The 27,310-nt window shown below is 42.3% G+C and overlaps 1 protein-coding gene across 4 annotated transcripts in view; it reads left to right on the plus strand.

The window, feature by feature from the left end:
* Nucleotides 1–27,310, plus strand: part of col4a6 (collagen, type IV, alpha 6) — a 356,258-nt gene that overhangs the window by 113,887 nt on the left and 215,061 nt on the right. For all 4 annotated transcript variants that reach the window (XM_052022087.1, XM_052022085.1, XM_052022088.1 and 1 more), the window contains exon 4: nt 24,299–24,382. In XM_052022087.1, coding sequence (XP_051878047.1) covers nt 24,299–24,382 — 84 coding nt within the window. The remainder of the gene's footprint in view (nt 1–24,298; nt 24,383–27,310) is intronic.

Raw genomic sequence — 27,310 nt, forward strand, 5'->3', positions numbered from 1 at the left:
CCCCTTCACACCGCCCCCCCCCCTCCCAATCCACATCCATACGCAAACGGTTTTGTCCCTTTATTTGGAAATACTGGAGGATATGCGCTTAAGGTGAGAGGGGTTGTTCAAAGGGGGTGTGCAGGGGATTTACACAGAGAGTGGTGGGTGCCTGGAATGTGCTGCCAGGGGTGGTGGTGGAGGCAGATACAATCGAGGTGTGTAAGAGGCTCTTGGATTGGCACGTGAATCTGCAGAGAATGGGAGGATATTGGCGTTGTGTAGGTGGAAGGGATTAGTTTAGTTAGGCGTTTAATGATTTTTTAAATTAGTTTGGCACAACATCGTGGGCCAGAGGGCCTGTTCCTGTGCTATACTGTTCTGTGCTTCAGGTGGTAAGGCTTCATGCTCCAAAGTTCCCTCTGAGATCCCCTCCACTAATCCAATCTCCAACATCTTTCATTAACCCCGCCACTTTAAACTTTGATTGATCCCTTTTTAATATCTTCTCCTTTCCCTTGGAATCCATTATTTCCCTTAAGAATGCATATAAAATTTTGGACCTACCATGTGCAAGGCCTTTAGGCCCAGGTTGTTGATGGAGCAGCATGGATGAAGAGAGATGTGGAGAAGGCTTACTAGAACTTTGAATTTGTACTGTTTCTGACCAGTCTTGAAGAAAATGAGTTATTTTCTCAGACAACATGAATCTAAAGAGAGTGTTATTGCTGAGGAAGCAGACAAGATCCTATCTTGTGATATGATGGAACTTTCAGCTTGGCTGATTGTTGCATAAAGGCAAAATAGTTCATATTGTAAGTGAAGTTAGGAGGCATGCAAACTTCATAAGAACTGCCAGTTGCAAAGGAGATATATATTCAAAGATGTTACTTGTCACATCTAAATAATAAAAAGTGCAATAAACAAAGTAAATAGTATGCTGGGTTATTTATTTAGGAAGTGTAAATAGCCCTGCAGACTGGAAACAGTGCAGTCAACCCACCTGGTATGTGTGGATGAATTCAAATCGCAGAGATCAAGTCCTGAACAGAACATACCTAGAACATATACATTTCTCTGATGTTGTGTGCAGAGAGTCCCCATGTTATGACAGGGTTCCATTCCTGAGAACTGCTTATCACCCAAAATCAGAAGTCAATGACCACAGTGTGTGGGAGAGGTTCACAGAAGTAGCTGTGACATAGGAGCGAACAGACGTGGGAACAGCGGCCGCCAGCCGGCCTCACTGACTCAGTGAATGAGTGAGTGTCTGCTCAGCACTCCCGGCTATGCTCGGCTTGACCTAGCCCCGATTTTTGTGTCTCAAGGGGCGGGGGTGAGAGAAGGTATGCAGAAATACCCATTTTGTTCTCACCCGGCAGAAGATGTCTGTAGCCCCCTGCAGCAGCCCGCAAATCCATCCTGCTGGTCTCCAGAACACTCTTTCGTATGTACGGGCTGCCTGTGAGTCAGGCGTCTGTAACCTGCGGAGGACCTGTATAAAAACAAAGACAAGATGCTGGAGGAACTCAGCAGGCCAGGCAGCATCCATGGAGAAAAGCTGGTGGTCAATGTTTCGGGTCAGGACCCCTCTTCAGGACCGAAGATAGGGAAGGGGGAAGCCCCATACATTGGGAGGGAAAAGCAGAGCAGTGATAGGTGGACAAAAGAGGGGAGGCAGGATGGGCACAAGGTGGTGATAGGTAGATGCAGATAAGAGATAGTGATAGGCAGGTGTGGGGGAGGAGGGGAGCAGATCCACTGGGTAAAAGGTATGGAGGCAGGTGGCATGGGGGGAGGGGAGGAGAGGAAAAGGAAAAAGAAGAAAAAATGGTGCGGAGAAAAAAAGAGAGCGAGATGAGATTTTTCTCTAAGATCTCTTTATTAGTCACATCGTACATCGAAACACACAGTGAAATGCATCTTTTGCATCGAGTATTCTGGGACAGTCCGCAAGTGTCACCACGCTTCCAGCACCAACATAGCATGCCCACAACTTCCTAACCCGTACATCTTTGGAATGTGGGAGGAAACCCACCCAGACACGGGGAGAACGTACAAACTCCTTACAGACAGTGGCCGGAATTGAACCCGGGTCACTGGCGCTGTAATAGTGTTACGCTAACCACTACCGTGAAAGGGAAGAAGAGGCAAGGAGGGGGAGGGGGGTTGGTTTACTTAAAGTGGGAGAATTTGATGTTCATCCCATTAGGCTGTAAGGTCCCAAGATGGAAAATGAGGTGTTGTTCCTCCAGTTTGCATTTGGATTTCTCCTGGCAGTGGAGAAGGCCGAGGGCTGACATATCAGTGATGGAGTGTATTGTTCCATAAACCCCCGTCCCTTTTGTGATAATTTGGCATGGTAGTTATTAGTGCCATGGCTTGACAGAATGGGTGTTAACCAGGATAGGGACCAGCCTCAATGTTTGAAAAGGCTGTGCCAAGTCTCCCATTGTAATGATTTCCAAACCCATTATCATAGCATTCCTTTTACAAAGAGGAAAAGTGGGGTCTGTAGTAATTTGGAACAGCTGCAAAAGTTTAAACTAAGCTGAGCATATACAATTTAGACAAATGTTGTCAAAAGGCTTTTAAGCACATTTAACTAATACAAAGGAAAATTGCCTATTTTTATTCTCATACTGTGTTTGGATCAGTTGGACCATCAGTTTTAGTTTCAAAGAATCCTTTTTTTTATCCAGTACACTGCATGCAGTTGAAATGATTCCTTCATTTCTTCCATAATGTCCATAAACACGCTCTAATGAGGATAATTCCGCAGCCTTCGAAAGAAGATGATAAATGATTTTTCTGCCCCCCAGGGATTGGATAGTCCAGCTTTTCACCATGTTTGGTAGTTCTGTTCTTGGGATCCCAGCAAGTTAAATCTAGGCTCAGACATTCAATATCCTTAACCTGCCTAACTGACCACAGTGTTGTAGGATGTCATTATTATATGGTGATGAGGGCAAGTCAGATTTCTTCCCAAATTAGGCACCCTACTTTGAACTCTGTCACAGCAAGATATTGCTATGAAGTCCAAGGGAACAAAAAAATGTAACATCTTCACTGACTCGTGGGAATCCCTGGCCTGTGGCTGCCTAAAATGGAAAGGGAACACTGAGAACCTCAAGACTGCTCATTGAGAGCACGCAGAAACCCAGCATAACTGTCATAAGCAGAGAACCACCTACCAAACCACCACCCAGACACCCCGTCCTTCCCTACCTCTGACAGATAGTGCAGATCTTATGTTGGCCTCCAACCACATCAGAACCAATGGAACCAGGGTGGAAGCACATCATGCTCAACCTTAAGAACTAGTTTCTCAGATCTCACCCCAATTTGTACTTGCTGATCCCTAAAATGAGAGAACATTGGGGAAAACTGAGAGGAGGGAACTGCTGTAAAATTCTGGTTTACCATGTTGGCTATTGAGATGTTTGATAAGATAAAATAAGATGTCTTTATTAGTCACATGTTACATTGAAACACACAGTGAAATGCATCTTTTTGCGTAGAGTGTTCTGGGGGCAGCCCGCAAGTGTCGCCATGCTTCCAGCGCCAACATAGCATGCCCACAACTCCCTAACCCGTACGTCTTTGGAATGTGGGAGAAAACCGGAGCACCTGGAGGAAACCCATGCAGACACGGGGAGAACGTACAAACTCCTTACAGACAGTGGCCGAATTTGAACCCGGGTCGCTGGCGCTGTAAAGTGTTATGCTAACCGCTACACTACTGTGCCTGCCCTCAATCTCTAGGAGAGGCAAGTTCTATGGCTGAATATTTCACTTGCATCTCAGGGTGCATTTATCCACCAGGCCACTTGTAAATTTTTCTGTGGTTGCTCCTTAGTAATAATTCTATCACCGTACTGAGGGTGCGCTGCACTGCCAGAGGTTCCGTCTTTTGAATGAAACATTAAACTGAAGCCCCATCAGTTCTTTCAGGTGGGTGACAAAGATCCTTTTAAAGAGTAGGTGGGTTCTCCAAAGTGATCAAGCTAATATTTTTACATGGTTGATGCACTCAAACGGAGTCATTACCTCATAGCTGCTGGAAGGAACCCGGTGCTTACAAATTGGCTGTAGCAATCCCTACGTTGTAACACAGACTATACTTCATAACTCTGTGGGATGTCTTGAGGTTATTGAAGGTGTTTCATAAGTGTATCTCTGCTTTTATTTTTTTCCTTGATGAATATGATATAATATGAGATTCAAAGGATCTGTTTTGGTGCTTTATGACTCAAAGACCCTGCTACAGGTTGGTATGCTTGGAAGACCTGATCTGTGATTTTATTTTCACTGGTTCCTTGCCTGGAAGAAAGCAAGATAAATATCGAGAAAGGACAATGGAGTCATATAGTACAGAAACAGGCCCTTTGACCCACCATGTCCATGCCAGCCATCAAATGCCATCTATATTAATTATTCTACCAGCACATTCTGCTTCCTATTACCAAACCAATTTTGGATCCAATTTGCAAACTTGCCTTGGATCCCATGGGCTGTAACATTTTTAACTTGTCCCCCATGTGGAACCTTGTCAAAGTCTTTATGTGGACTTGAGCAGACTATACAGACTGCACTGCCCTCAGCAATAAGTTTTGTTACCTTGTTGAAAAATTCACTCAAATTGGTCAGCCAGGATTTCTGCCTAACAAAGCCATGTTAACTATCTTTGATTAATTCTAGTCTTTCCAAATGTAGATTAATCCTGTCCCTCAGAAATTTTACTAATAACTTCCTTACTATTGGTGTTAGATTCAGAGGCCAATAATTATCTGGCTTTTCCCTGCTGTCCTTCTTAAATAAAGGTACCACATTTGCTGTCCTCCAGTTATCCTGTCCTCCTGTCAGGGCTTCAGAAATCTCCTTCCTTTCCCATCAGATCAGCCTTGGATATATCTCAAGAGATTCTGGGTGGGAATATATCCAGCTTTAAGCCTGCTTAGATATCTAAAACCTTTTTAATGATAACGTGTTCTAGAATGTCACCATCCCCATTCCTGAACTCTCCAACTACAATGTTGTTCTCCTTAGTGAATACAAGTGAGCAGTATTCATTTAAAATATTGGATCATCTTGGTTGGGCAGTGACTTGCCCAAACACCAGGTGACTACACTTGCCCTCAGCACCAGAGGCAAGTATCAAAGTGGTTGAAAGAATGGAGACAATGTTAACCATGGAAAGATAACTCATTTTAAAATAAGGTGAATTGCTTCATCGCCCACAGCTTGCATTCATATGGAATGGTTAATGTAAAGAATAATCCCATGGTGCTTTACAGAGATATGTGGAAAAAAGTACTGCTACTTTTAGAAATGTTTCATGAAGCTCAACATGTTGGCTTTGAACTTGCCTGTAAGTACTTGTTACTGCAATTCATTCTGGCATTGCTGAAGTTATTTATTTTGTGGTTTGAGTTCAATAAAGAAGCTCATTTTCTCAAAGGAAAATTTGCACCTTCGGGTTATAAAGTTTGTGCCGATTACACACTGAATGCTTGATTGAATCAGAGCAATAGAGTAGCTGAAAGGCAACTGGAAGGCAGAAGCACACTGCAGCTGCCTACTGATACTTAATTCCCCTGCTGCAACCACTGAATTAATATAGAATAAATAAGGATGGCAAAGGAGATGGAGCTCTTTGGATTTCTTTTCATTCCCAATGTACCTGCCTCCTTAAATAATCTTTGGTCTGAAAATGGTCAGTGTTCCCAGAGCAGCAGTAGGGTATTAGAATTGCCTCAGTAGGTCACTGTTGGTAAGCTTCTGTAGAAAGAAAGATTTAGGTTCAGAAATTTGTTTGCATTATTTTTCCAGCATTGAAGTGTCTAGCAAGCTCCCTACCACAGTTTTAAAAAGCTCTTTTTAAAAAAAAACACAAAACTTTGTTGTGCCAATTACAAAATGACTCTCTCAGGCTTGCTCATGTACCGTTACTCCTCCTTCAAGAACAGCCAGTTAAGGGTCGACTTTCCCACGATGTACTCTGTCAAAGTCAAGGTCACCCCCACCTTAAAAGCCATGCTTCAGGACTCTTGTCTGTGCTGAGATAAGCCACATGCAGTACTTTTCTGCTCATTGCTGCATTGCACATCAACTGAAGCTCTTACTGGGAAGCGGAGAACCTCCTATTTTTGTGTCACATTTGGAAGAGGCATTTGTAGGGCTCATTGTAGGGCTCCCAAAAGTGCTGGTGTTTGTTATGAGTGCCGATCTTTGGTTAAGCGTCTCGCTCCAGTATTTATTACTTTCTGATCTGAAGAATATGGAACTATTTCCATTCATTCTCCATTCCACCGCAAGCATCATTTGTATAAGAAGGTGTTTTTGGATGCAAGGTACTTTTTACATTAGCCCAAGCTATACTGGATCCCCACTTCATAGTGTTATAGGGCTGTATAGCGTAGAAACAGACCCTTTGGCTCACTGGTCTACGCCAACCATCATGCCTATTTATAATAATCCCACTTGCCTGCATATGGGTGAGCAAGTACCTTGCTCATTCAAGTACCTGTCCAGGTGCCTCTTAAGTGTTCTTACTGTTCGTACATCCACCACCTTCTCTGGCAGCTCATTCCAGATACCAACTATTCTTTGTGTGAAGAATTTACTCTTCAGGTCCCCTTCAAACTACCTCTCTCTCCACTTAAACCTCTGCCCTCTAGTTATTAATACCACTACCATGGGAAACAGGTTCTGGCTGTCTACCTTATCTATGTGTCTCTTAATTTTATATACCTCTGTCATGTCACCTCTCAGCCTCCTTTGCTCTAGAGAAAACAGACCTAGTCCATTCAAGCTCTCTTTATAACTCAAGTCCTCCAGGTAACATCTTTTCTGCACGTCTCTAGTTTAATCACATCTTTAGTGTGGTGACCAGGACTGCACACAATACTCCAAGTGCAGCCTAATCAACATTTTGTACAGCTGTAATGTGATGTCCCAACTTCTATGCTCAGTGTCTCAGCCAATGAAGGCAAACATGCCATACATCTCACTCACCACCATGTCTCTGTGCTACCACTTTCAGGGAACTATATGCTTGTACCCCAAGGTCTCTCTGTTCAACAACACCCCCAGGGCCCTGCTATTCACTGTGCGTGTCCTGCCCTGGTTTAACTTCCCAAAGTGCAGCACTTTGCACTTCTCTGAGTTAAGTGAAGTGATTGCACTTCTGTTTAAAGTTCATGAGGGGAGTTTGAAATCATTTGTGGACATCTATGTGCCAGTCATTTTGGTCTCAAAGCAAGGCACCAACGATTTGTTTCATCCCGTGGAAATAGCAGCAAATCCTTTATCGTGAAGCTATGTGTGAATTCCTTGCTTAAAATGGTTGCTATAGCTGCAGAGCAATGTGAGACAAGTGAAGAAAATGCAAACCCTGTGGTTTGAAATTTAAGAACTAATATTTTCAACGTTATTTTTTATTAGCTAAATAACTAGTATAGCAGCTATTTTTTTTTCTCTCTGGACCGACCTTGGCTTTCAGTTACAGCGAACATGCATGTTCAGCTTGGGGGTGGAAGGTTAGCAGTGGCGATGATGGGCATGCGTGTAAGGGTTGTTTTGTTCTGAGTTTGGAAACTGGTGTCATGCCTGGTTGTGGAGAAATGCTTGCTCAACATTTCTACAGGGAGGCCACCAGCCTGGTACCTTTTATTTTTAGCCCATATATTCCCAACATCACAAAAATCTAATTTTAGATTGTTATAGGGGTTTAATAGAATAAGTGGTTTAAAGGAGGGTTGATTCTGTAGAAAATACTTAACTGGGCCCATCTTTTGTCTAATGACCACCCTGACAGTAATCTCTTGCTCGAGCATAATTCCTCGAAAAGGTGTCAGTTCTAGTTACATCAATTACAGTAAAACCACTTGTAGTTTCTGGAAAATCAAATAAGAATTTCGGTTATTTCCTTCTTGGTTACTGGCACTCCTTAAAGCACACTGGAGGAGTTAGAGCATCTCGGACTGATACAGCACGGAAACAGGCCCTTTAGTCCAATGAGCCCAGTGCAACCATCCACTTGCACTAATCGCACAAATCCTCATTCATCAGGTTTGTCATTGCTAAACCAGCATTCATTCCCAACCATGATTGCCCTGGAGAAGTGGCTATCACCCATTTCAGAAGGAAGTTAAAGGTCAAAAACTTTGCTGTTGGCTTGGAGTCATTTAGGTCAGCTGGGTAAGTATGTTACATATCCTTCTCAGAAGGATGTATTGAACCATGTGGATTTTCACAACGGTCCAGTTGTGGTCACCGTTATTGATGTTGGCTTTTTAATTCCAGACTTTTTACATGAATTTAAATTCCCCAGTTCAGTAGTCTAGGGTCAGTCCACTATCCTGGGGGGAATAGCATAGGAGAAGATTAAAATGGAGGTCAGACAGAAACTGCTCCTGTCCTGTACCTTCAACTCAAACCCAATACCCCTCCCTCATCCGCAACACATTCCTTCACGTGTTTACTCTATTGACCTTGTGACAACACAAGTCTCCTGAATATTAAAATACTCGGGTCTGGTCCTGCAATTCCTTCCCCTGTGCTAGTTTAACTTGATTTATTTTGAGTCTCCAAGCTGCCAGTAAAAGTATCATCATTCAGGGAGGTCTATGTAAGTATTCCATTTTTAAATTTCCTTGCATTACAGGTCAAAGATATCATGCCCCAGTCAATAAAACTGATGATATTAATGTCTAGGCATATCTTGGGGTAGCAAGTCAACATAAATTGTGAACTCAATTGGTTTCCTCCTCGTAAAGAGGGTTAGTAAAAGAAAATTAAAACAAAACTGCAGATGCTGGAAATCTGAAACAAAAGCAGAAAGTATTGGAAACTCTCAGCAGTCAGGCAGAACCTGTGGAAAAAGAAAGCATTGATGGTTCAGGTCAGAGATCCTTCATCAGAACTGGAGGTGTAGAGGGATTCTATGGTTCTTGCAGACTGTACAATCCCTCTTGCATAGAGGGATTGTACAGTCATGGTGAGGAAGGGGTAGAGACATTGTACATCGATGGTGAGGGAGATGTAAGTGAATTATATGTCCTTGGTGATGGAGGTGTAGAGGGTTTGTATATCCATGCTGATGGAGGTATAGAAGGATTACATATCCAAGGTGAGAGAGATGCGAGGTATTGTAGGTCCTCACTGAGGGATGCATGGAGGGATTGTGTGTGAATGGTGATGGAGGTATGGAGGGATTTACATCCATGGTGTGGTAGGTGGAGAGGGATTGTACTTCCATAGTGAAGAGGTGCAGATGCATTATACACCTATGGTAAGGGAGATGTGGAGGTATTGCAAGTCTTTGGTGAGGAGGTGTGTAAGTCTATGGTGAGAATGCTGATGGAGATAGAGAGAGCTTATACATCCCTGGTGATTGAGGTGTGGAAGGACTGTACATCCATGGTGTGGAGTTGGAAAGGGATTGTCCTTTAATGGTGAAGCAGGTGTAGAGGCATTGTACATCTCTGGTGAGAGAGGTTTGGAGGGGTTGTGTGTCTGTGGTGAAAGAAATGTAAAGGGATTATATGCAAAAAGAAACACAATTCCAGCATCTGAAGTTTCTTGTGTCACTAAAGGAATTATATGTCCACGATGATAGAGGTGTGAGGGATTATAAACATATGGGGAGGGAGATGTAGAGGGATTGTACATCCATGGTTCTGGCGGCATGGAGGGATTGTATGTTCACGGTGAGGGAAGTGTAGAGGGTTAGTTTCAGGTCTGCTTATCCATTGAGAAAGTGCAGCATTTTACCATTGTTTTGCTTCTGCTTGCATAGTTTAAAAGTCAGAATAATTCCATCCACAGCTACCACCACATATAAGGGCAATTTTCCAACATTCCCAGTCAATGATGCTACCCAGAAAATTGGGCCATAAAATTGGCCCAGTAATACTCAATTGTATTCACCTTATGGTAAGATAGGTGTGTGTGCAACTACGAGACTTAACTGGATAAGTTGGTGCAGGTGAGGGCTTTGATAGTGATCAGATATGCATTTCCAAAAGAGCAAAACTCTCTCATCCAAAGGTGCTGATCGTTGGGTTTCCAGTACTCAAAGTACATAGAATCAAGCCTTATTTTCTGACAGGATAAGTTCTGCAGGCATAAGTATCTGCGAGGTTGGGAGCTTCTATTCAATGTTCAGTGAGTTCAGCTGCAGAGAGTGCAGTAGTGTGTGTATATTTGATGAGAGGAAGTTGGGGTCTTGATTCTGCAGTGCTAACCTGTTGAGGCATTCGAGCCTTCCTGCTCCATTGCAAAAAAAGATGGGCACTTGGTAACATTTCCACTATCAGCCTCCTTTACGGTTTGTGATCTGGCTCCCAGTGATATCACTGCAGCTGCCATGAGGCATGTAACAAATGGACTAGGCTGCAAAATAGTGCTACCTATAGCAGGTTAGAATAGCAGAGAGCTTCAAAGAATTTTAAAAATATTTTTGACTTTGAAGCATCATTAAATTCTACCATTTTTGAGTTGTCATTCTATTGTCATTCATTTGATCAATGATTCTACCTAAGGCATTTTAATTCTCACTTGGAAACTTCCTAAGAGCACTAGATGTCTTGCAGGTATAGATAATAACCCCTTCTAAGGTGCTCTGTGAAACCCATTTCTTTGATCAACGTCAACATGTGGTTGGATGTCAAACTTTGCATCTGCTGTTAAGCTCCTTGTTATACTTCATAACGTTAAGACCTGTATATAAATGCAATTTGTTGTTTTGCCCAGTGTCTTTGCCATAATGACAGTAATGATAGAGAATGGGATAATTAACATCACGGATATTTCTGCCTCATTATAATTCACCCACTCATATTTGGCAGGCACTTTGAGCACAAAGACAACGGTGTGAAAATGAGTAGGATTCCATTGTAAGTGGGTTCTTGATGCAGAGCCACACCAGGGTTGCTGGAAAAAGGGAAGGAAACTCATTGGGATACCCTGGCTTATTATGTGTGCACATACTCAAAGGATGACAGCTTATGTAGGGCTGGTAGGAACAAAGTACCCATTAAGTCATAAATCAGCGTTTTCAGGTGATGAGGGAAGAAATATAGGAGAAAGAAGCTACACGTTTCATACATTTTGTGCAGTATAGCAGACAGGCCCTCGGAAAATTAAGATGCCGTGCCGGTTCTTGCCCACATCTTAATTGTGCTCTTTCTGGGGGACGAGTACTGTAACAGAGCTCGATTAGTCCCACCGACCAATGGGTTGCATCCTCTTCCTCCAGATCACATTCCCTCAGCATTGCTAGGCTTGATGCAGAGGCAAACATGACCAGCGTCTGCACGTGTCAGCAGATTAAACTGCCTGAGTTAAAAGTGCTGTTCCCTCTGAAAACTGTCACTGTATTAACCTCCCCTGAGACTGTGAAAGTGAGTAAGGGTTCCACTGAAACTGCTTTTTATTATGTTAAATGCTTTAAAGTGATTCACCTTTTGAAAGTTATTCTTTCTAGGAATCAATATAATAAAAAAAAGAGAAACTTTCCATTAATTACAGTAACCTGAGGCAACAGATTTAAGACAGACAAACTAGAGGAGACCTGAGAAAGACTTTCTAAAGCAATTAAAAAAAATAATGCCCTGCAGATCATGGATATAAATCCAATTGTAGTTTTCAGAAGAGAATTGGATAACTGTGCAAAGGAGAAAAAATTGTAATGATATAGGGAATGATTTGGGTCTGGTACTTAGCATCTGCCAATTACTCTTCAGCATAGTGTAAGGCAATGTCTATCTGTAACCTGTCAGGAGATGGTTGAGAGGTTTGGCTCAAAGTTTATGGATTGACTAATTTCAAAGAAATAGTCTTTTTATTTTAAGTAAGCAGTCTTACTGTGAAGTCCTGTGACTTTCAAATGTGGACAATTTCTAAATGATGTCAGTATAAGCCTGGTATGGGGGCTCCAATGCACAGGATTGCAAGAGGCTGCAGAGGGTTGTAGACTCAGCCAGCTCCATCGAGGACATCTTCAAGAGGCGGTGCCTCAAGAAAGTGGCATCCATCACTAAGGACCCTCACCATCTGGGACATGCCCTCTTCTCGTTACTACCATCAGGGAGGAGGTACAGGAGCCTGAAGCTCCACACTCAATGATTCAGAAACGCTTCTTCCACTCTGCCATCAGATTTCCGAGCAATCCATGAACCCATAAACACCACCTCATTATTCCTTATTTTTTGCACTATTTATTTATTTTGTAATTTATGGTAATTTTACATCTTTGCATTGTATTGCAGCCGTAAAACAACAAATTTCACATCATTAGACAGTGATAATAAATCTGATTCTGATTCTAAGGACAACTTCAACCTAATCTGTCACTGAGTGCGAAACTTATGGGACCAGTGGTTTCCATATTATGCTATTTGCCACTGAGGTCAACAGAGAATAAAATCACAGGGTGAAAAAAAGCATTGCACTCCATCCCATCACATGGATGCATTAGGTTAAAATTGCTCCCAATTTTCACAGCAATGGGGGAGCTATTGTTATGTTTGGTGAACTGGAAAAGTGGTGGGGGAAGATGGGACTTTCCATAAGGTGCACACGATTCTCCCTGCCAGATTTCCCTACCTGTCTTCACCAGGCAATACTTAACAGATGGTCTGTATTAACAAACAAATAAATGAACAGCAAAAAAAATCTGCAGATGCTGGAAATCTAAAAATAAAAAGCAGAAAATGTTGGACATACTCAATGTGCAGGCTGCATCCTTGGGAAGACAAACAGAGTTAGCATTTCAGGTTGAAGACCCTTCGTCAGAATTGGGAAGGAGACGAAAGAAGCTCTTTAATCTGTGGGGGGGGGAGAGGGGGATGTCTCTGATGAGGTAAAACTGGGGTGAGGTTGGGGAATATGCTGTAAACAAGGTTATCTCTTCAATGAGCAAATGGGAGCAGTTAGAGAGGGAGAACATAGAATGTAGGAGTTGTGAAATGCAGAGCAGGAAGACCTGTCTGGCAAGTCAGGCCAGCCTAATTGTTTTTAGTTCTTTTTTTTCTTTTTTCTTCCATTGGGAGTGGCAGATGTGCCCAGCCTGACCTGTCAGGCATATCCTCTTGCTCTGCATTTTGCAACTTGCACATTCTTTTGCCCACGTTCTCTCCCTCTCTAACTGCTTCCATTCACTCATTGACCAGATGACCTTGTTTACAGCTTACCCCCATGACCACCACAGTTGTACCCTATCACAGACATCCCCCTCCATCCCCACACACTCTCCAGCCAGCTTAACAAGCTTCTGTTATCTGCTTCCCAGTTCTGATGGAAGGTGTTCGACCCAAAACATTAACTCTGTTTCCCTTCCCATAGATGGAGACTGACCTGCTGAGTATTTATAACATGGTCTGTTTTTATTTTCTTATGTAATAACAAACATCTACCTGCCTGAATGTCAGAGTCTGAATTTGCTGATTCTCCTCTGTCTGAATAAATAGCACACCTCTCCTCAATGTTTAAGCTCTAGTGGGAGGGTTGACTGGGAGGAAGGTTTGAATGCACCCAAACGTGAATAGAGTCATGGAGTAATACGGCCTGGAAACAGGCCCTTCATCCCAACTCCTCCATGCCGACTGCATTTCCCAGCAATCGAGTCCTATCTGCCCGCGTTTGGCCCATAGCCCCCTAAACTTCTCCTATCCATGTACTTATCTAGTTGGTTTTTTAAATGTTGCTAATGTGCCCGCCTCAACCACTATTTCTGGCAGCTCATTCCAAATACACACCACCCTTTGCGTAAAGAAGCTGCCCCTGATGTCCCTTTTAAATCTCTCACCTCTGATCTTAAACCTTTACTCTCTTGTCTTTAGCACCCCCTCCCCGGGAAAAAGACGACATGCTTTCACCCTATCTATGCCCCTCATGATCTTATATACCTCTGTCAGGTCAGCCCTCAATCTCCTTCGTTCCAGGGAATTAAGTCCTAGTCTATGCAACCTCTACTTGTAACTCAGGCCCCCAAGTCCAGGCAACATCCTGGTAAATCTTTTCTGTACTCTTTCTAGTTTAATAACTTATTTCCTATAACAGGGTGACCAAAACTGTACACATTACTCCAAGTGCGGCCTCACCAACATCTATATAACTGCATCATAACCTCCCAACTCCAGTACTCAGTGCCCTGACTGATGAAGCCCACCCTGTCTACCTGTGATGCTACTTTGAGCGAACTATAAACTTGCACTCCCCAGGGCCCTACCGTTCACTGTATAAGTCCTACCCTCGTTTGATTTCCCAAAATACAATACCTCACATTTATCTGGATTGAAAGCCATTTGCCAATCCTCAGCCCACATACCTAGCTGATCAAGATCCCCCTGTAATTGTTCATAACCTTCTACACTATCTGCAACACCACCTATTTTAGTATCATCCACAAACTTAGTTGTCATGCCTTGTACATTCACATCCAAATTGTTTTTATAAATTACAAACAACAAAGGTCACAACACTGATCCCTGTGGCATACCACTAGACACAGGCCTCCAGTCTGAGAAACAACCCTTGTCTTCCTACCACTGAGCCAATTATAAATCCAGTTCACTACCTACCCCTGGATTCCATGCGATCTAACCTTCCAGACTAGCCTGCCATGAGGGACCTTGTCAAAGGCCTTGCTAAAGTCCATATAGACAACATCCACTGCCCTACCCTCATGTGCCCTCTTGGTTACCTCCTCGAAGAACTCCAAGAGATTTGTCAGACATAATTTCCCATGCACAAAGCCATGCTGACTGTCCCGATTCAGTCTCTGTCTCTCCAAATGTTGGTAGATCCTGTCCCTCAGAATCCCCCCCAGCAATTTACCCGCCACTGATGTCAGACTCGCTGGCACTGTAGTTTCCTGGCTTGTCTTTGCCATCCTTTTTAAAAAATGGTACCACATTGGCCACTCTCCAGTCCTCCGGAACCTCACCTGTGGTCCGAGATGAAGCAAAAATCTCTGCTAGGGCTTCCACAAGTTCTTCTCTAGCTTCCCACAAAAGTCCAAAAAGGCACCAGGTCAGGTCCTGGGGATTTATCACTTCAAGGCTCTCAATACCTCTTCGCTGCTAATTCATATGTGGTCCAAGATGACAACACCCATTTCCCCCATTTCCTTAACTTGCATCGTTTTCTCCACAGTAAAAACTGAAGAGAAATATTAATTAAAAATCTCATAAGATATCTTTATTAGTCACATGTACATCAAAACACACAGTGAAATGCATCTTTTCCATACAATGTGCTGGGAGCAGCCCGCAAGTGTCGCCACGCTTCCGGCACCAACGTAGCATTCTCACAACTTCCTAACCTGTATGTCTTTGGAATGTGGGGGAAAATGGGAGCACCCAGAGGAAACCCACGCAGACACGGGGAGAACGTACAAACTCCTTACAGACAGTGGCTGGAATTGAACCCGGGTTGCTGGTGCTGTAATAGCGTTACGCTAGCCGCTGCACTACCATGCCACCCCATTTCCTTTGGGTCCACACAAAGACAGCCATGCTGATCTTTAAGGGGACCTATTATCTTCCTAGCCACCCTCTCACTCTTAATATACCTAAAGAATCTCTTTGGATTTTCCTTCTCATATCTTCTTTTTGCCCTCCTAATTTCTCACTTAAGTGCACTCCTACACTTCCTGTAGCCATCAAGAGATTCACTGGTTCCCAATTGCTTATGCACAGTGTATGTCACCCTCTTTTTCTTAACCAGAGCCTCGATATCTCTCATCAACCAGGGTTCCTGATACTTGCCAGCCTTGCCCTTCACCCTAAGAGGAACATGTAGGCCCTGAACTCTTGACATCTCCCTTTTAAAGGCCTCCTACTTGGCAGGCGCTCCTTTCCCTGCAAACAATCTCTCCCAAACAACCATTGCAATATCCTGCCTAATGGCTCCAAAATTTGCTCTGCTCCAGCTCAGGAACTTAACCTGGGAACCGGCCGTATCCTTCTCCATAACACTTTTAAAACTAATAGAATTATGGTCACTGGACCCAAAGTGCTTGCCGACAGAAACTTCAGCTACTTGCTCCACCTCATTCCCCAGGAAGAGGTCCAGTGTTGCACCCTCTCTGGTAGGTCCCTCTATATATTGATCAAGGAAGCTTTCTTGGATACATTTCACAAATTCCGCTCCATCCCTGCCTCTCACACAATAGTTGGCCCAGTCAATATTTGTGAAGTAAAGTATTGGAACTCTGAATGAAAATTGGTGAATGCTATAAGTATATACTGGTTCTGACTGTAGGGGGGATGGTTACCTTCTCCAAACTCTTATGTTCTTACATATTTTGGACTTAGAATATTTTAATCCATAGAATCAACCATGTTCAGGAAAAGGAAGCAACCTGGTATCATAGAATAGCGCAGCACAGAAATAGGCCATTTGGCCTATCCTATCTGTGCCAGCCCATTTAATGCTGCCTGATTTTCCTCCCTGTTGATGTCATTGGTTAATTATACTGGCCAGGGTTTTGAAATCAACCTTCCACCCAAACCTTTGGGTTTCCCATTGAGTGTCAAGTTATGTTAAAGTGATCTTGATTTATCACCAACTGACAATGGGTTGAAATATTGGATATGTGAAATCTACCAAGTCTCAGTATAAGGTTATTTACTTTAACATAAATGATTCTTTAAAGTGAATCACTCTAGATGGATTATAAAATCTTATCCATGTCTCAACACTCACATGTCAGGGTGTAAATAGATATTTCCTTTCATTTTGCTGAAGAGTAATTTGAGACACTGGTTTGTACATTGGCTGTTTGATGTGATCTGTTTTTAAAATGGCATTTTCAGGAGAATCCATATCGATGATATAGCTTTGCAAGTTTATGTTGTAGTTTAATTCAGGTACCAGAATGGCTGCAGCTTAGAACAGATGCACAGGCATGGGTGTACCTTGTATGTTCCATATCTATTTTGGGTTTGATTACTCTTGTTATATTTCCCCTTGGTGATTACTTAAGTGTATTTGTTTATTCTTTGCTTTTCCCAGTTCTAAACCTTTTTCTTAATTATTTTTATTAATTGAGAGTTTTTCTTTCCTGTGGTATTTTTTGGAGTTGGTTACAATTAGTTACTGTGTTGCTACAGGGATGTTTTTCCAGTGTTACTTCACTAACGACCAAAACCTTGAACAGATAGGGATGATTTACGTGATTTTGGTTGGCTGACTGTCTCATAACTCCCTGCTGCTTGTGTGCTCTGTTGCACTCACTGGCCTGCTTTTCCAGCTTGACTCCAACCTTGTTGTTTCTGGTAACTGTCTGCAGTTGATCTGGAACCTTTGACCCCCGAGATGAGCTTAAGAGGATGTATCTGGCCATCATAAAAGTCTCTGTGTAACACAGAACTCTGTGTACCACGGCTTATTCCCAGGAACACACGCTGAGACAAACAGCAACTGCTACTGGAAGATGATCAACTCGGTGAAAGGTGGTTTTCTGGTCTGCCCGAAACTTGCTGGTCTTCCTGTGCAAGGACCTGTCTATGACCAAAACTGGCAGGCTGGTGCACTCCCAAGGTCCAGGAATATGTGCTGAGGGATGCAATGAATCTTGGTGCAGCTGCCACAATGACCGTAGGAGAAAAGGCCACGGTTTAAGGACCTGCTGCTCTTGCCTAGCGAGGAGCTGGAACTTGAGTTAAAGCCCCTCAGACTGGTTATGGAAATTATGTAAGAGAAAAATTGATGTCACACAATATAATGTAAATTGTGTACATAACCGGAATGCACTGACTTGAATGGCAATGTACATATGTGCTTTATCACATTTGCAATTTTAAGAACAAGGTGTATCTTTGAAAAGAAAGCAAACCTCTTACTTTCATCTTTATTGCATCAGCTAACTCTGGCCTAGTGTCTGCTCATCAACTACTGGAGCCCTCCATCTTTACTCTTGACTCTTGGCTAACCTCCTATCTGTACACTTAGAAATCTGCAGCTCATGACCTAACTCGGACTAAGCCCTGTGCTAGTGTCAAACTGTGCTGGCTCCTGGTTAAGCAATACCTCAGTTCTGACCATGATCTTGCCCCTTCTCCATCTCCTCCAGTAAATCTCTGGTATATTGGCACTTCTCCAATTCTGGCCTCCTGAGCATCCAAATTTTAATCCCTCCTCCATTTGCTTTGGCATTAACAGCCCTCAGCTCTGGATTTTTCTTCCTCAACCTGTTGCTCTCCCTACCTCACGTTCCTCCTATAAGTGTGCTTAAAGACTTACCTTTTGCGCCAAATGTTTGATCATTTGGTGTCATGACAACAACCTTCCCTCAATGTCAGCAAAACAAAAGAGCTGGTCATTGACTTCAGGAAAGGGGGCGATGTACATGCACCTGTCTACGTCAATGGTGCTGAGGTCGAGAAGGTTGAGAGCTTTAAGTTCAAGTGAACATCGCCAATAGCCTGTCCTGGTCCAACCACATAGATGCCACGGCCAAGAAAGCTCACCAACACCCTTGCTTTCTCAGGAGGCCAAAGAAATTTGGCATGTCCCCTTTGACACTCACCAACTTTTATGGATGCACCGTAGAAAGCATCCTATCTAGATGCATCACGGCTTGGTACGGCAACTGCTGTGCCCAGGACTGCAAAAAACTGCAGAGAGTTGTGAACACAGCCCAGCACATCATGGAAACCAGCTTCCCCACCATGGACTATACCTCTCGCTGTCTTGGTGAAGCAGCCAGCATAATCAAAGACTCCACCCACCTGGGTCATTCTCTCTTCTCCCCCCTCCCATCAAGCAGAAGATACAGGAGCCTGAGGGCACATACCACCAGGCTCAAGGACAACTTCTAGCTCACTGTGATAAGACTATTGAATGGCTCCTTTATACGATGAGATGGACTCTTGACCTCACAGTCTGTCTTGTTATGACCTTGCACCTTATTGTCTACCTGCAATGCACTTCCATGTAGCTGTGACACTTTACTCTGTATTCTGTTATTGTTTTTACCCTGTACTACCTCAATGCACTGTGTAATGAATTGATCTGTAACAGGATGCAGGACAAGTTTTTCACTGTGCCTCAGTACAAGTGACAATAATAAACCAATTCCAATACTAATACCATTTGTCCAAACATGGTCAGAGTCCAATTTTGTTTGTTAATATTCCTCTGAGATGCATTTTATCTATTTTAAAGACAGTATATAAGTAAATTGTTAAGCTGAAATATTGGCATTTAACTGATCTCAGACTATGCCCATGTAAATATACCGACACTAAGAATTTAATAGGGAATAATAGGAATGGTAGGAACATTGATCAGGATCCAATGGAGACTTGGCTGATGTCGCATTGGTCATTGTGAATTATATCAAAGAAAACTGATAAATCAAAGTGGATATATTAACCTTAATCTTAATTTGGAGTTGGGCATTGGGAAGGAGAAGCTAATTCTTACATCCCTGTTGCAGTTAAATTTTGAGATGACATTTTCCCAATCTATGTTTGTGGTGAGTTTTTCCTTGTTAATGCTACGTGTGGAGTAAGGAGCAAAATGCTGAGAAGTTTCTAGCCAACAAAAATTGCTGTTGAAATGCTTCTAACTGAGCTGGGCTAATACTTCTAGGAAACTTGTGTTAACTCTTCACAGATGTAGTTCAGAAACTGCAGCCTGGTACACGAGAGCCCTCTTGCTGTAATTCTTGGTCTGCCATTGCACCAAGCCCTTAAAAGAGTAAAAGTGCATTATTTTTAGTACTTTATGAGCTTACACACCCTAAGCCAGTCACGGGCCCTGAATTATAATGGTGATACGTGCAGTGTTCTTGACGTTATTAATGAAGGATTCTATTGGGTAAGGACCGCTTCCAACCGCTCTACAGTGGCCAACACCTGTGGAGCATAATGTTGTTCCATTTATACTTCATGCTAGGAATCTGCATCTCTGTTGGGGAAAAAGTAGTTGCAATTGAAATCCAAAATCCTACTTGTGGGAAAAGTTCCCTCTGGTTTAGATGTGAGGCTAACCTTTCTGAAACAACACGTTAAGTCTCCACAGTTTGGGTCATAGAATCAGTTGTTTCTCTTTGACTTGTGCTCCTTTGCAGCGGAAAAACAAAGCACTGGAAATCTAAAATAAACACTGGAAACGCTCAGCAAGTCAGGTCACATCAGCAGAGGAGCAATAGAGTTAATGTTTCAGTTCGATGATCTTTTATCAAAATATTATTACTATGTATACTGTTTATTCTGTGAGCTTCATACAATCAAGGAATTTCATTGAACCTTAGTGTATGTGACAGTAAGCTAATCTGACTTTCCCAGCTCTGATAAGAAGTCCCTGATCAGAAACATTAACTATGTTTCTTTCTGTACAGATGCTGCCTGATCTGTTGAGCATTCCCAGCATTTTCTGTTTTTATTTTTGTACAGTGGAGTTGCTTAGCAGGAGACTGCTAAGTAACTTTGACTTTTGACTTGTTTTGCAACACTGACCCAATGGTACTTAGCTCAGGGCAACCTTAATACAATAGTTAAAGTGAGAGTTGTGTAGAGATTTTTGCAGCATGAATATTACCAGGTCAGCTGCTGAATGGATGGAAGCACTTCTGCCTCTGAGTCAGAATATTAGGTGCTCATACCCTTCTCTAGAATTTTGAAGATTATAATCCAGTCTAATATTCTAATGTAGCAGAGATTATCATTTTTAGATGATATATTGTTTGATGCTCAGTACATTTCCTTTAATAGGTGTAAAATTTCCCAAACTATAATTTCATAGAAGAACACAGGACCTCTTCCCTGGTTAGCATTGCTACAGGTGATTATAACATTGCTGTTTGTGGGAGCTTGCTGTGCGCTAATTGACTGCCACATTTCCTACCTTACAACAGTCCCTGCACTTCAATATTTCCTAAAGCACTTTTGGGTGAAATGAAAGTGGCTATATAAATGCATTCCTTCAAATAACACCTGGGTAAATTCTCTTTCACAGTTTCCATGTATTCCTTCTTTTTAAATTTTTCCCACCCTTATGTGATGGCACTGACTTATCCTGGTTTGCAATTTCACCTGTACCATTTTTCCTCCTGGTATCTTAACCGAATTATTGTTCTCCATGTGCAATACTGGCTGTTGTCAGCTAAATGTCCATATCATCCTTTCTGACGCATTGTGTAATAGCTGGCGTTTACATCCCTGAAATTTCTAGTAGTAAGTATAAAGCCAATGCATGAGGACAGAGCCAAGCCACTGCCTTGGCTGATGTTAGTCAATTCAGCACAGAAAGACATGATCAAAATTTTCTAATCTGTGTTACTCAGTACAGCAAAGCCTGATTAATTTTCTTACCAAACTGCTGGGAAGTGGGTCAAAATCTACTTCCATTGTGGAAAATGATACTCAGCCACATAAATCAACTGAAGCTGCACAAGTCTACTTTGTCTCTGTGTCCCAGCTAATACTTATCCCTTAATGAATGCTACTGTAGCAAATGGTCTGGTTATTTTGTTTTTGACGATGATTACAACAATAACACATTTTAAAGTATGCAATTGGCTGTATTATAATTTGGAATCTTATGAGGCCATGAAAGGTGGTATCCAAATGCAGAGGTTTTCTTTGATTGAGGAGTGGTATAAAAAGATTCGGTGTTGCGAGATTGGGGGTTCCGTCAAAGTCAAAAGGCAAAGTCGAGTTTATTGTCATCTGCACAAGTCCATGTATGCACAGGTGCAATGAAAAACTTACTTGCAGCAGCATCACAGGCACATAGCATCATATAAGCAGCATTCACAAGAAAAACATAAACATAATTATACACAACCTTTACAAGAAAGAACACAATTAGAACATAAAAAGTCAATTTTAGTGCAAAGTGATCGAAGTGGTCATAGTGTTGCTAAACTGTAGTGTTTAGGGTTTTGATAGTTGGTCCAAGAACAGAATGATTGAAGGGAATTAGCCGTCCTTGAACCTTAGGAGGCAGATGATTTATTTTTTTGGCTTTGGCCATAGTGATGTGGTGGGATGCCCATAGCCCGAAGTGGTAGGGAGTCATTGCTTGTATCAGCGCTACTTTTACTCCTTATCAAAAGTCCTGATGCCTGACTGTGGTCTTGCTGTGGCTCTTTGATACATCGTATATTGTAAACATCAAGAGCAAATGAATGGACAGCTAGGTAATCTGTTTTGGTTGAAGGAGCAATGTTGACAAGGTACTTTGCACTCCATAAAATGTGGAAACTATTACATCTACCTGAGCAGGCCAGTAGAGTCTGTGTGTCTCAGTGTAAGGTCAGATATTCACAACTTACAATTTGTACTCAAGTACATAGTGGAAGGTGAATTGGCAAACAAGACCACTATCAACTGAGCCGAATTAGCACAGCAGGAAAGAACCTGTGCATGTATAAACCAGGTGTGCAACTTCTCAGCATCATATATTGTCCAAAGTGATCCAAAGAATGAAGACAAATTAGCAATGGAAAATTAAGTGATCCCATTTTTGAGGAAGTCATTCCTCATCTGTAGAAGCACTTGGTACTTTCATAGTCTCTTGCATTTGAACTAAGGATCGGATTAAGCTCTGGCCAAGTCAGCTGACCACACTCGCTGACCATTCTCACACTTCAGGAAAGGATAGTTGAGGAGTGGACGCCAGACATGAGGCTGTGTCCTCAGGAAAAGAGAGTGATAACCAGGTGGCAGAGAAGTGTTAGAATCCCACAGAATGCATCTGAAGCAGAGCAATTTTGTTTTGTGTGTAAGTGACACAGATTTACCTCTCCTCCTGGCATGGTTTCTGCCACCTCGTATCTAATTTCACTTCCCATCTTATTCAAGAACCAAATATTTTAACGAAAATAAGAACAAACAGATTGACTGCATGGAGGTGCAGTCAGGGCCAAGTTCATACTTGCCTGCTCTGTCCTTTATGTTTGAATATTTTGGCAGTGTGGAGAAGTTCAGAATAACATTTTTAATTATATTGTTGAGTCCTTAAAATGAACTAATTCTGCATTAACCATGAATTGCACTTGTGCCTTGCTCACCTTTGTTTGTCATTGGCACATTTATTTAGGAAGCTGCTTAATTTATTTTTGACATAAGATTATTTCTGAGATGAAAAGAGATGGATTTGCTGATGAACTTTTTAGCAGATCAGAAGGAATAGAAAGAGATTGAATAGCCGGAGCTCGCCTTACCATCCACAGGCATCAAAGCTGATCCTGTACTTCAAGTACAACATTCTGGATGATTCCCATAGCACTTGATTACCTTAGTGTCTGTACTAAATTTTCACAAGCCAAGTGCTGTCCAGGTTATTTGCAAGATAAAGCTCAATGCACATTTTCCAACAGTGTAGACCAAGATTACTTCTTCACTCTACACTTCCATCTCTTATACCAGCCTGAGCAACAAACAATCTGCTGGAGGAATTCGAGCAGCATCTATAGGAGGAAAGGAATCGTTGACATTTTATAGCTGTTCATTCACTTGCTCTCAATATTTACAATATACAAATGAGGAGTTCTGACGCAGGATTTTGGCCCAAAACATCGACAGTTCCTTTCCTCCCACAGATGCTGCTCGATCTGCTGAGTTCCTCTAGCAGGTTGTTTGTTGCTTTAGATTAGAGCACCTGCAGTCTCTTGTGTCTCTCTTATATCGGCCATTTTGATTCCACATTGGTATTGAGACGCAGATGTTGGATGTAGATAAAGATAAAATCCCTGCCCAATGCTACCAAGCAATGACCAGCTGAACCTGTGGTCCATGAAGGACCTCTGGAAGCCAATCCTGAATGTGTTGGGATTTTCATTAGTTCACCTCCGTCCCCTCCTCAAAATACCAACTGGACTTCATGGAAAAGCCAACACCTTACCTTCCCATCGCCCAGTTGCCAAGGAAATTCGATGTCTACAGCTTGCTGGTGTTTGAAAGATGAAGTCTGCTCCCACTCGTGCAATTGCTGCAGTCACCACTCACCTAGTCTGTGCTCCACAGTACTCAGCCCAATTACTGAAGAAAGGCTGTTAATTCCAGTCCTGACTACACCATGTGGGTAAGCCTGGCTGTACAAATAGCAATAAGGCAGCATAATACCGAAGTTCATACTTGATATCCATAGGTCATTTGCAGCTTGATGAATTAATTCAACACAGACAAAGAGAGAAACATGAGGTCTGTGGACTTGGTAGCATCACGCAATACACTTACCAGCTGAATCCTGAGGAGACTGTGTTAGAGATATTAATCTACAACAAGAAAATTTCAAAAACCTTTTTTGTTTTGCACTGCCAAATGTTGAACTGTTTCTTGTTTTGCTTTTACAGGGGTTTAAGACTGCCTACCATGGACCGTGTGAGGGTCGAGACTGCAGCGCAGGTTGCAAATGTTTCCCAGAGAAAGGGTCAAGGGTGAGTGAGAAACAGTCGAATGTTTTTGTTACTGTTTTTTGTTTCCATGAACATGCAGAGCCACAATTCCAGTTAGATGAAGAGATGGCCCAGAATTCAGCCTGAGAGGGATGACGTCAACCTTCACTGGGTTAGGACAAAGCCTGTTGTGGATCCTAGTTTCAGTTTGTTTGGGGTAGGGTTTGAATTCTGAATGGTGAACTGTCATTTAATGTTGTGATAAAGAACCCCTGTCTTGTGTTCTACAGCAAGTGTGCATGCTAACCTCCAAAACCCTGAGAAATTGATAGCTTCAAAAGTGTTGCCATTCCTTCATCACAGTTGGAATTCCCTAACAAGCAGCAGTGTGGGAGTACCTTCACCAAAACAACTGTAATTCAGAAGCTGCCTCATGCTCTGAAGCACAACTGACTGACATGTTTTATAGCAGACCGCACCTCCCCTCTGTAAATATCCTCACATTGAAAGATCAAACAAAAGGCAACATGTACTGAAAACAGCAATTGCTTCAAAGTGAGCGAGAAAGTTATACTTAAGTTTGAATTCACAATTTACTTTAATGTTTGCTTTCTATGTAGATGAAAACTTGGTTGTCTCCTTAATGATGTGTATAATTCCTCCACGTAAACCAATGGAATTGCATAGCTTCAAGCACTGATGATGAACATTTGGTATTTCACTTTCCTGTGTGAAGATCTAATATGAAATCTTGGCATAACATTTTTATTCAAGATACTTTGCTCGATTCTTGCCTGGAAGAAAGTTCTGTGTGTGTGTTTGGCTGCTGTGAGGTTGATAAGTCGGGAAGAACGAGTTACTCAAAAATGAGTTATTCCAGACCTCTAGTGATTATTTTTCTGTTGAGTTCTCACTCACACGTCATCTGATTGACAGGCTCAAGGCTTTTGGGTGGGAGGTCTACTTTCCTAAACTACAGTCCACCAGAATAGATAAGTGTCGTGCAGTGCGTGACTGAAGGAGATTGTGGGGGCTTCAGATGCCTGGGGGTAAGCAGACGGTGTAAGGGGAGGGATCTAAGCAGATTGAGAGGAAAGGGATTTGAGGGAATCTTTTTTTTACACAGGGTAATTGATATCTGGAACTCGCTGCCAGAGTAGGTGGTGGATTCAGATACAATCACAGTGTTTAAAAGGCATTTGGATAGATACATGAATAGGCAAGCATAGAAGGATATGGACCCATTGCAGGCAAATGGGTTTAGTGTAGATGGGCAAAAAATTTGGCATGGACACAGTGGGTGGAAGGGTCTGTTTCTGTTCTGTACTGTACAACTCCATGACTGTGTGACTCAATGAATAGAGCACAGAGAGTATTTACTGATAAACTTATTGGGCCTAGAGGAAACACTCCTGATATCCTTCACTCTCACGCGCCTGTGTAAACACATATCAGAGTCGCAGAGTTGTACACCTTGATAAAGGCTCCTTGGCCAACCAACTCCATGGTGGTCACCATGCACCATTTACATTAATCCCAACACCAATCCCATTTTATTCTCCCCACATTCCTATCAACTTCCCCCCAGATTCTAGCACTCATCTACACACAAAGGGCGATTTACAAAGGCTAATTCACCTACCAACCCACACTCTGTTGGGATGTGGGAGGAAACCAGAACACCCAGAGGAAACCCACACAGACAGCACCCGGAGGTTAAAATTGAACCCAACTTGCTGGATCTGTGGAGCAGGAGCTCTATCAGCTGTGCTACTGTGCCACAATGGAACAAATGTGCCGGCAACACAAGTAGGAATTTTGGCAAAGCTCGAGGAGGATCGCACCAGACCTCAAGTGGGGTAGCAGGGTAGGAATAGATCACAGAGTCTCCTTTCATTAAGGTAATAGCTTATCTACTCCCATCTGAATGGGAAGATAATTGTCAGATTCAATTTAATGTGGGGAATTGTGAGGCAATACTTTGGGGGACAGAGCAAAATCATGGAATTGGAACATAGAACAGTACAGCACAATACAGGCCCTTCGGCCCACAATGTGCCAACCTTTAAACCTCGCCTAAGACTATCTAACCCCTTCCTCCCACACATATAGAACAAATATAGAAATATATAGAACATATATAGAATTAGAATTAGGTTGTTCCATGGTAATTCTGGGAAATATTTGTTGACGCACAGAGTGGAAGGAAAATGTAACTCAGTAGTTATAACTATGATTAATAGATTTTTGCCAGCCAAGAGTAAAGTTAATTGTGAACTTCTTGTTCAGAAGAGTTAATAAGTAATTAGAACTTTGTAGGTAAACCATTGCTGAAAACTGTGGGGATCACTCGATGTCCTAGTTAATAGAGCTCAGGATACATAGTAAGATAATGCCAAGGATGGAAACAATAGTTATAATAGGCATATCTTCACTGGACAGAAAAGGAAAGATAATTAATTTGTTAAAAAATTGCATGATTCTGTTAGGTTTAATAAGGAAAGATTAATTCAAAAAGTCAGTTCTAAAGAATCAATTCAAAATAGTTCAAAGAATTTTTAGAAACTTAAGAAGGCTTTCTTTTTGCAGACAGTGAATGCTTTTGAATGATTGAGTCAGAGGTGAGGGAAAAGTGGATTCAAATTTGAAGATCAAGAATACAGTAAGGGAGTAGGCAGTAGTATTAGTTTTGATCGCTTGAGGCACAGACATGATTCTCAAAACAGCCCCCTTCTGTGATATGGACCCATGCCATTTAGCTGTTCATTGGTTTCTGGGACACGAACAATTTCCCACAAGGTGGAAAACAAATCAGAGGAGATTTAACCAGTGCTGCTTCTCCTTACGGCTGATGGCAAAAACCAATGAGATGCTTACTTGCCTGATGTCTGAATGGGCAAATAAAAAGTTATTTGTTCTGGGACGCCATGGATGTAACTAGAGACCATAAATGTTATAACTGAATGGAAG

This window comes from Pristis pectinata, chromosome 8 (assembly GCF_009764475.1).
Source record: "Pristis pectinata isolate sPriPec2 chromosome 8, sPriPec2.1.pri, whole genome shotgun sequence".
Lineage (NCBI taxonomy): Eukaryota > Metazoa > Chordata > Chondrichthyes > Rhinopristiformes > Pristidae > Pristis > Pristis pectinata.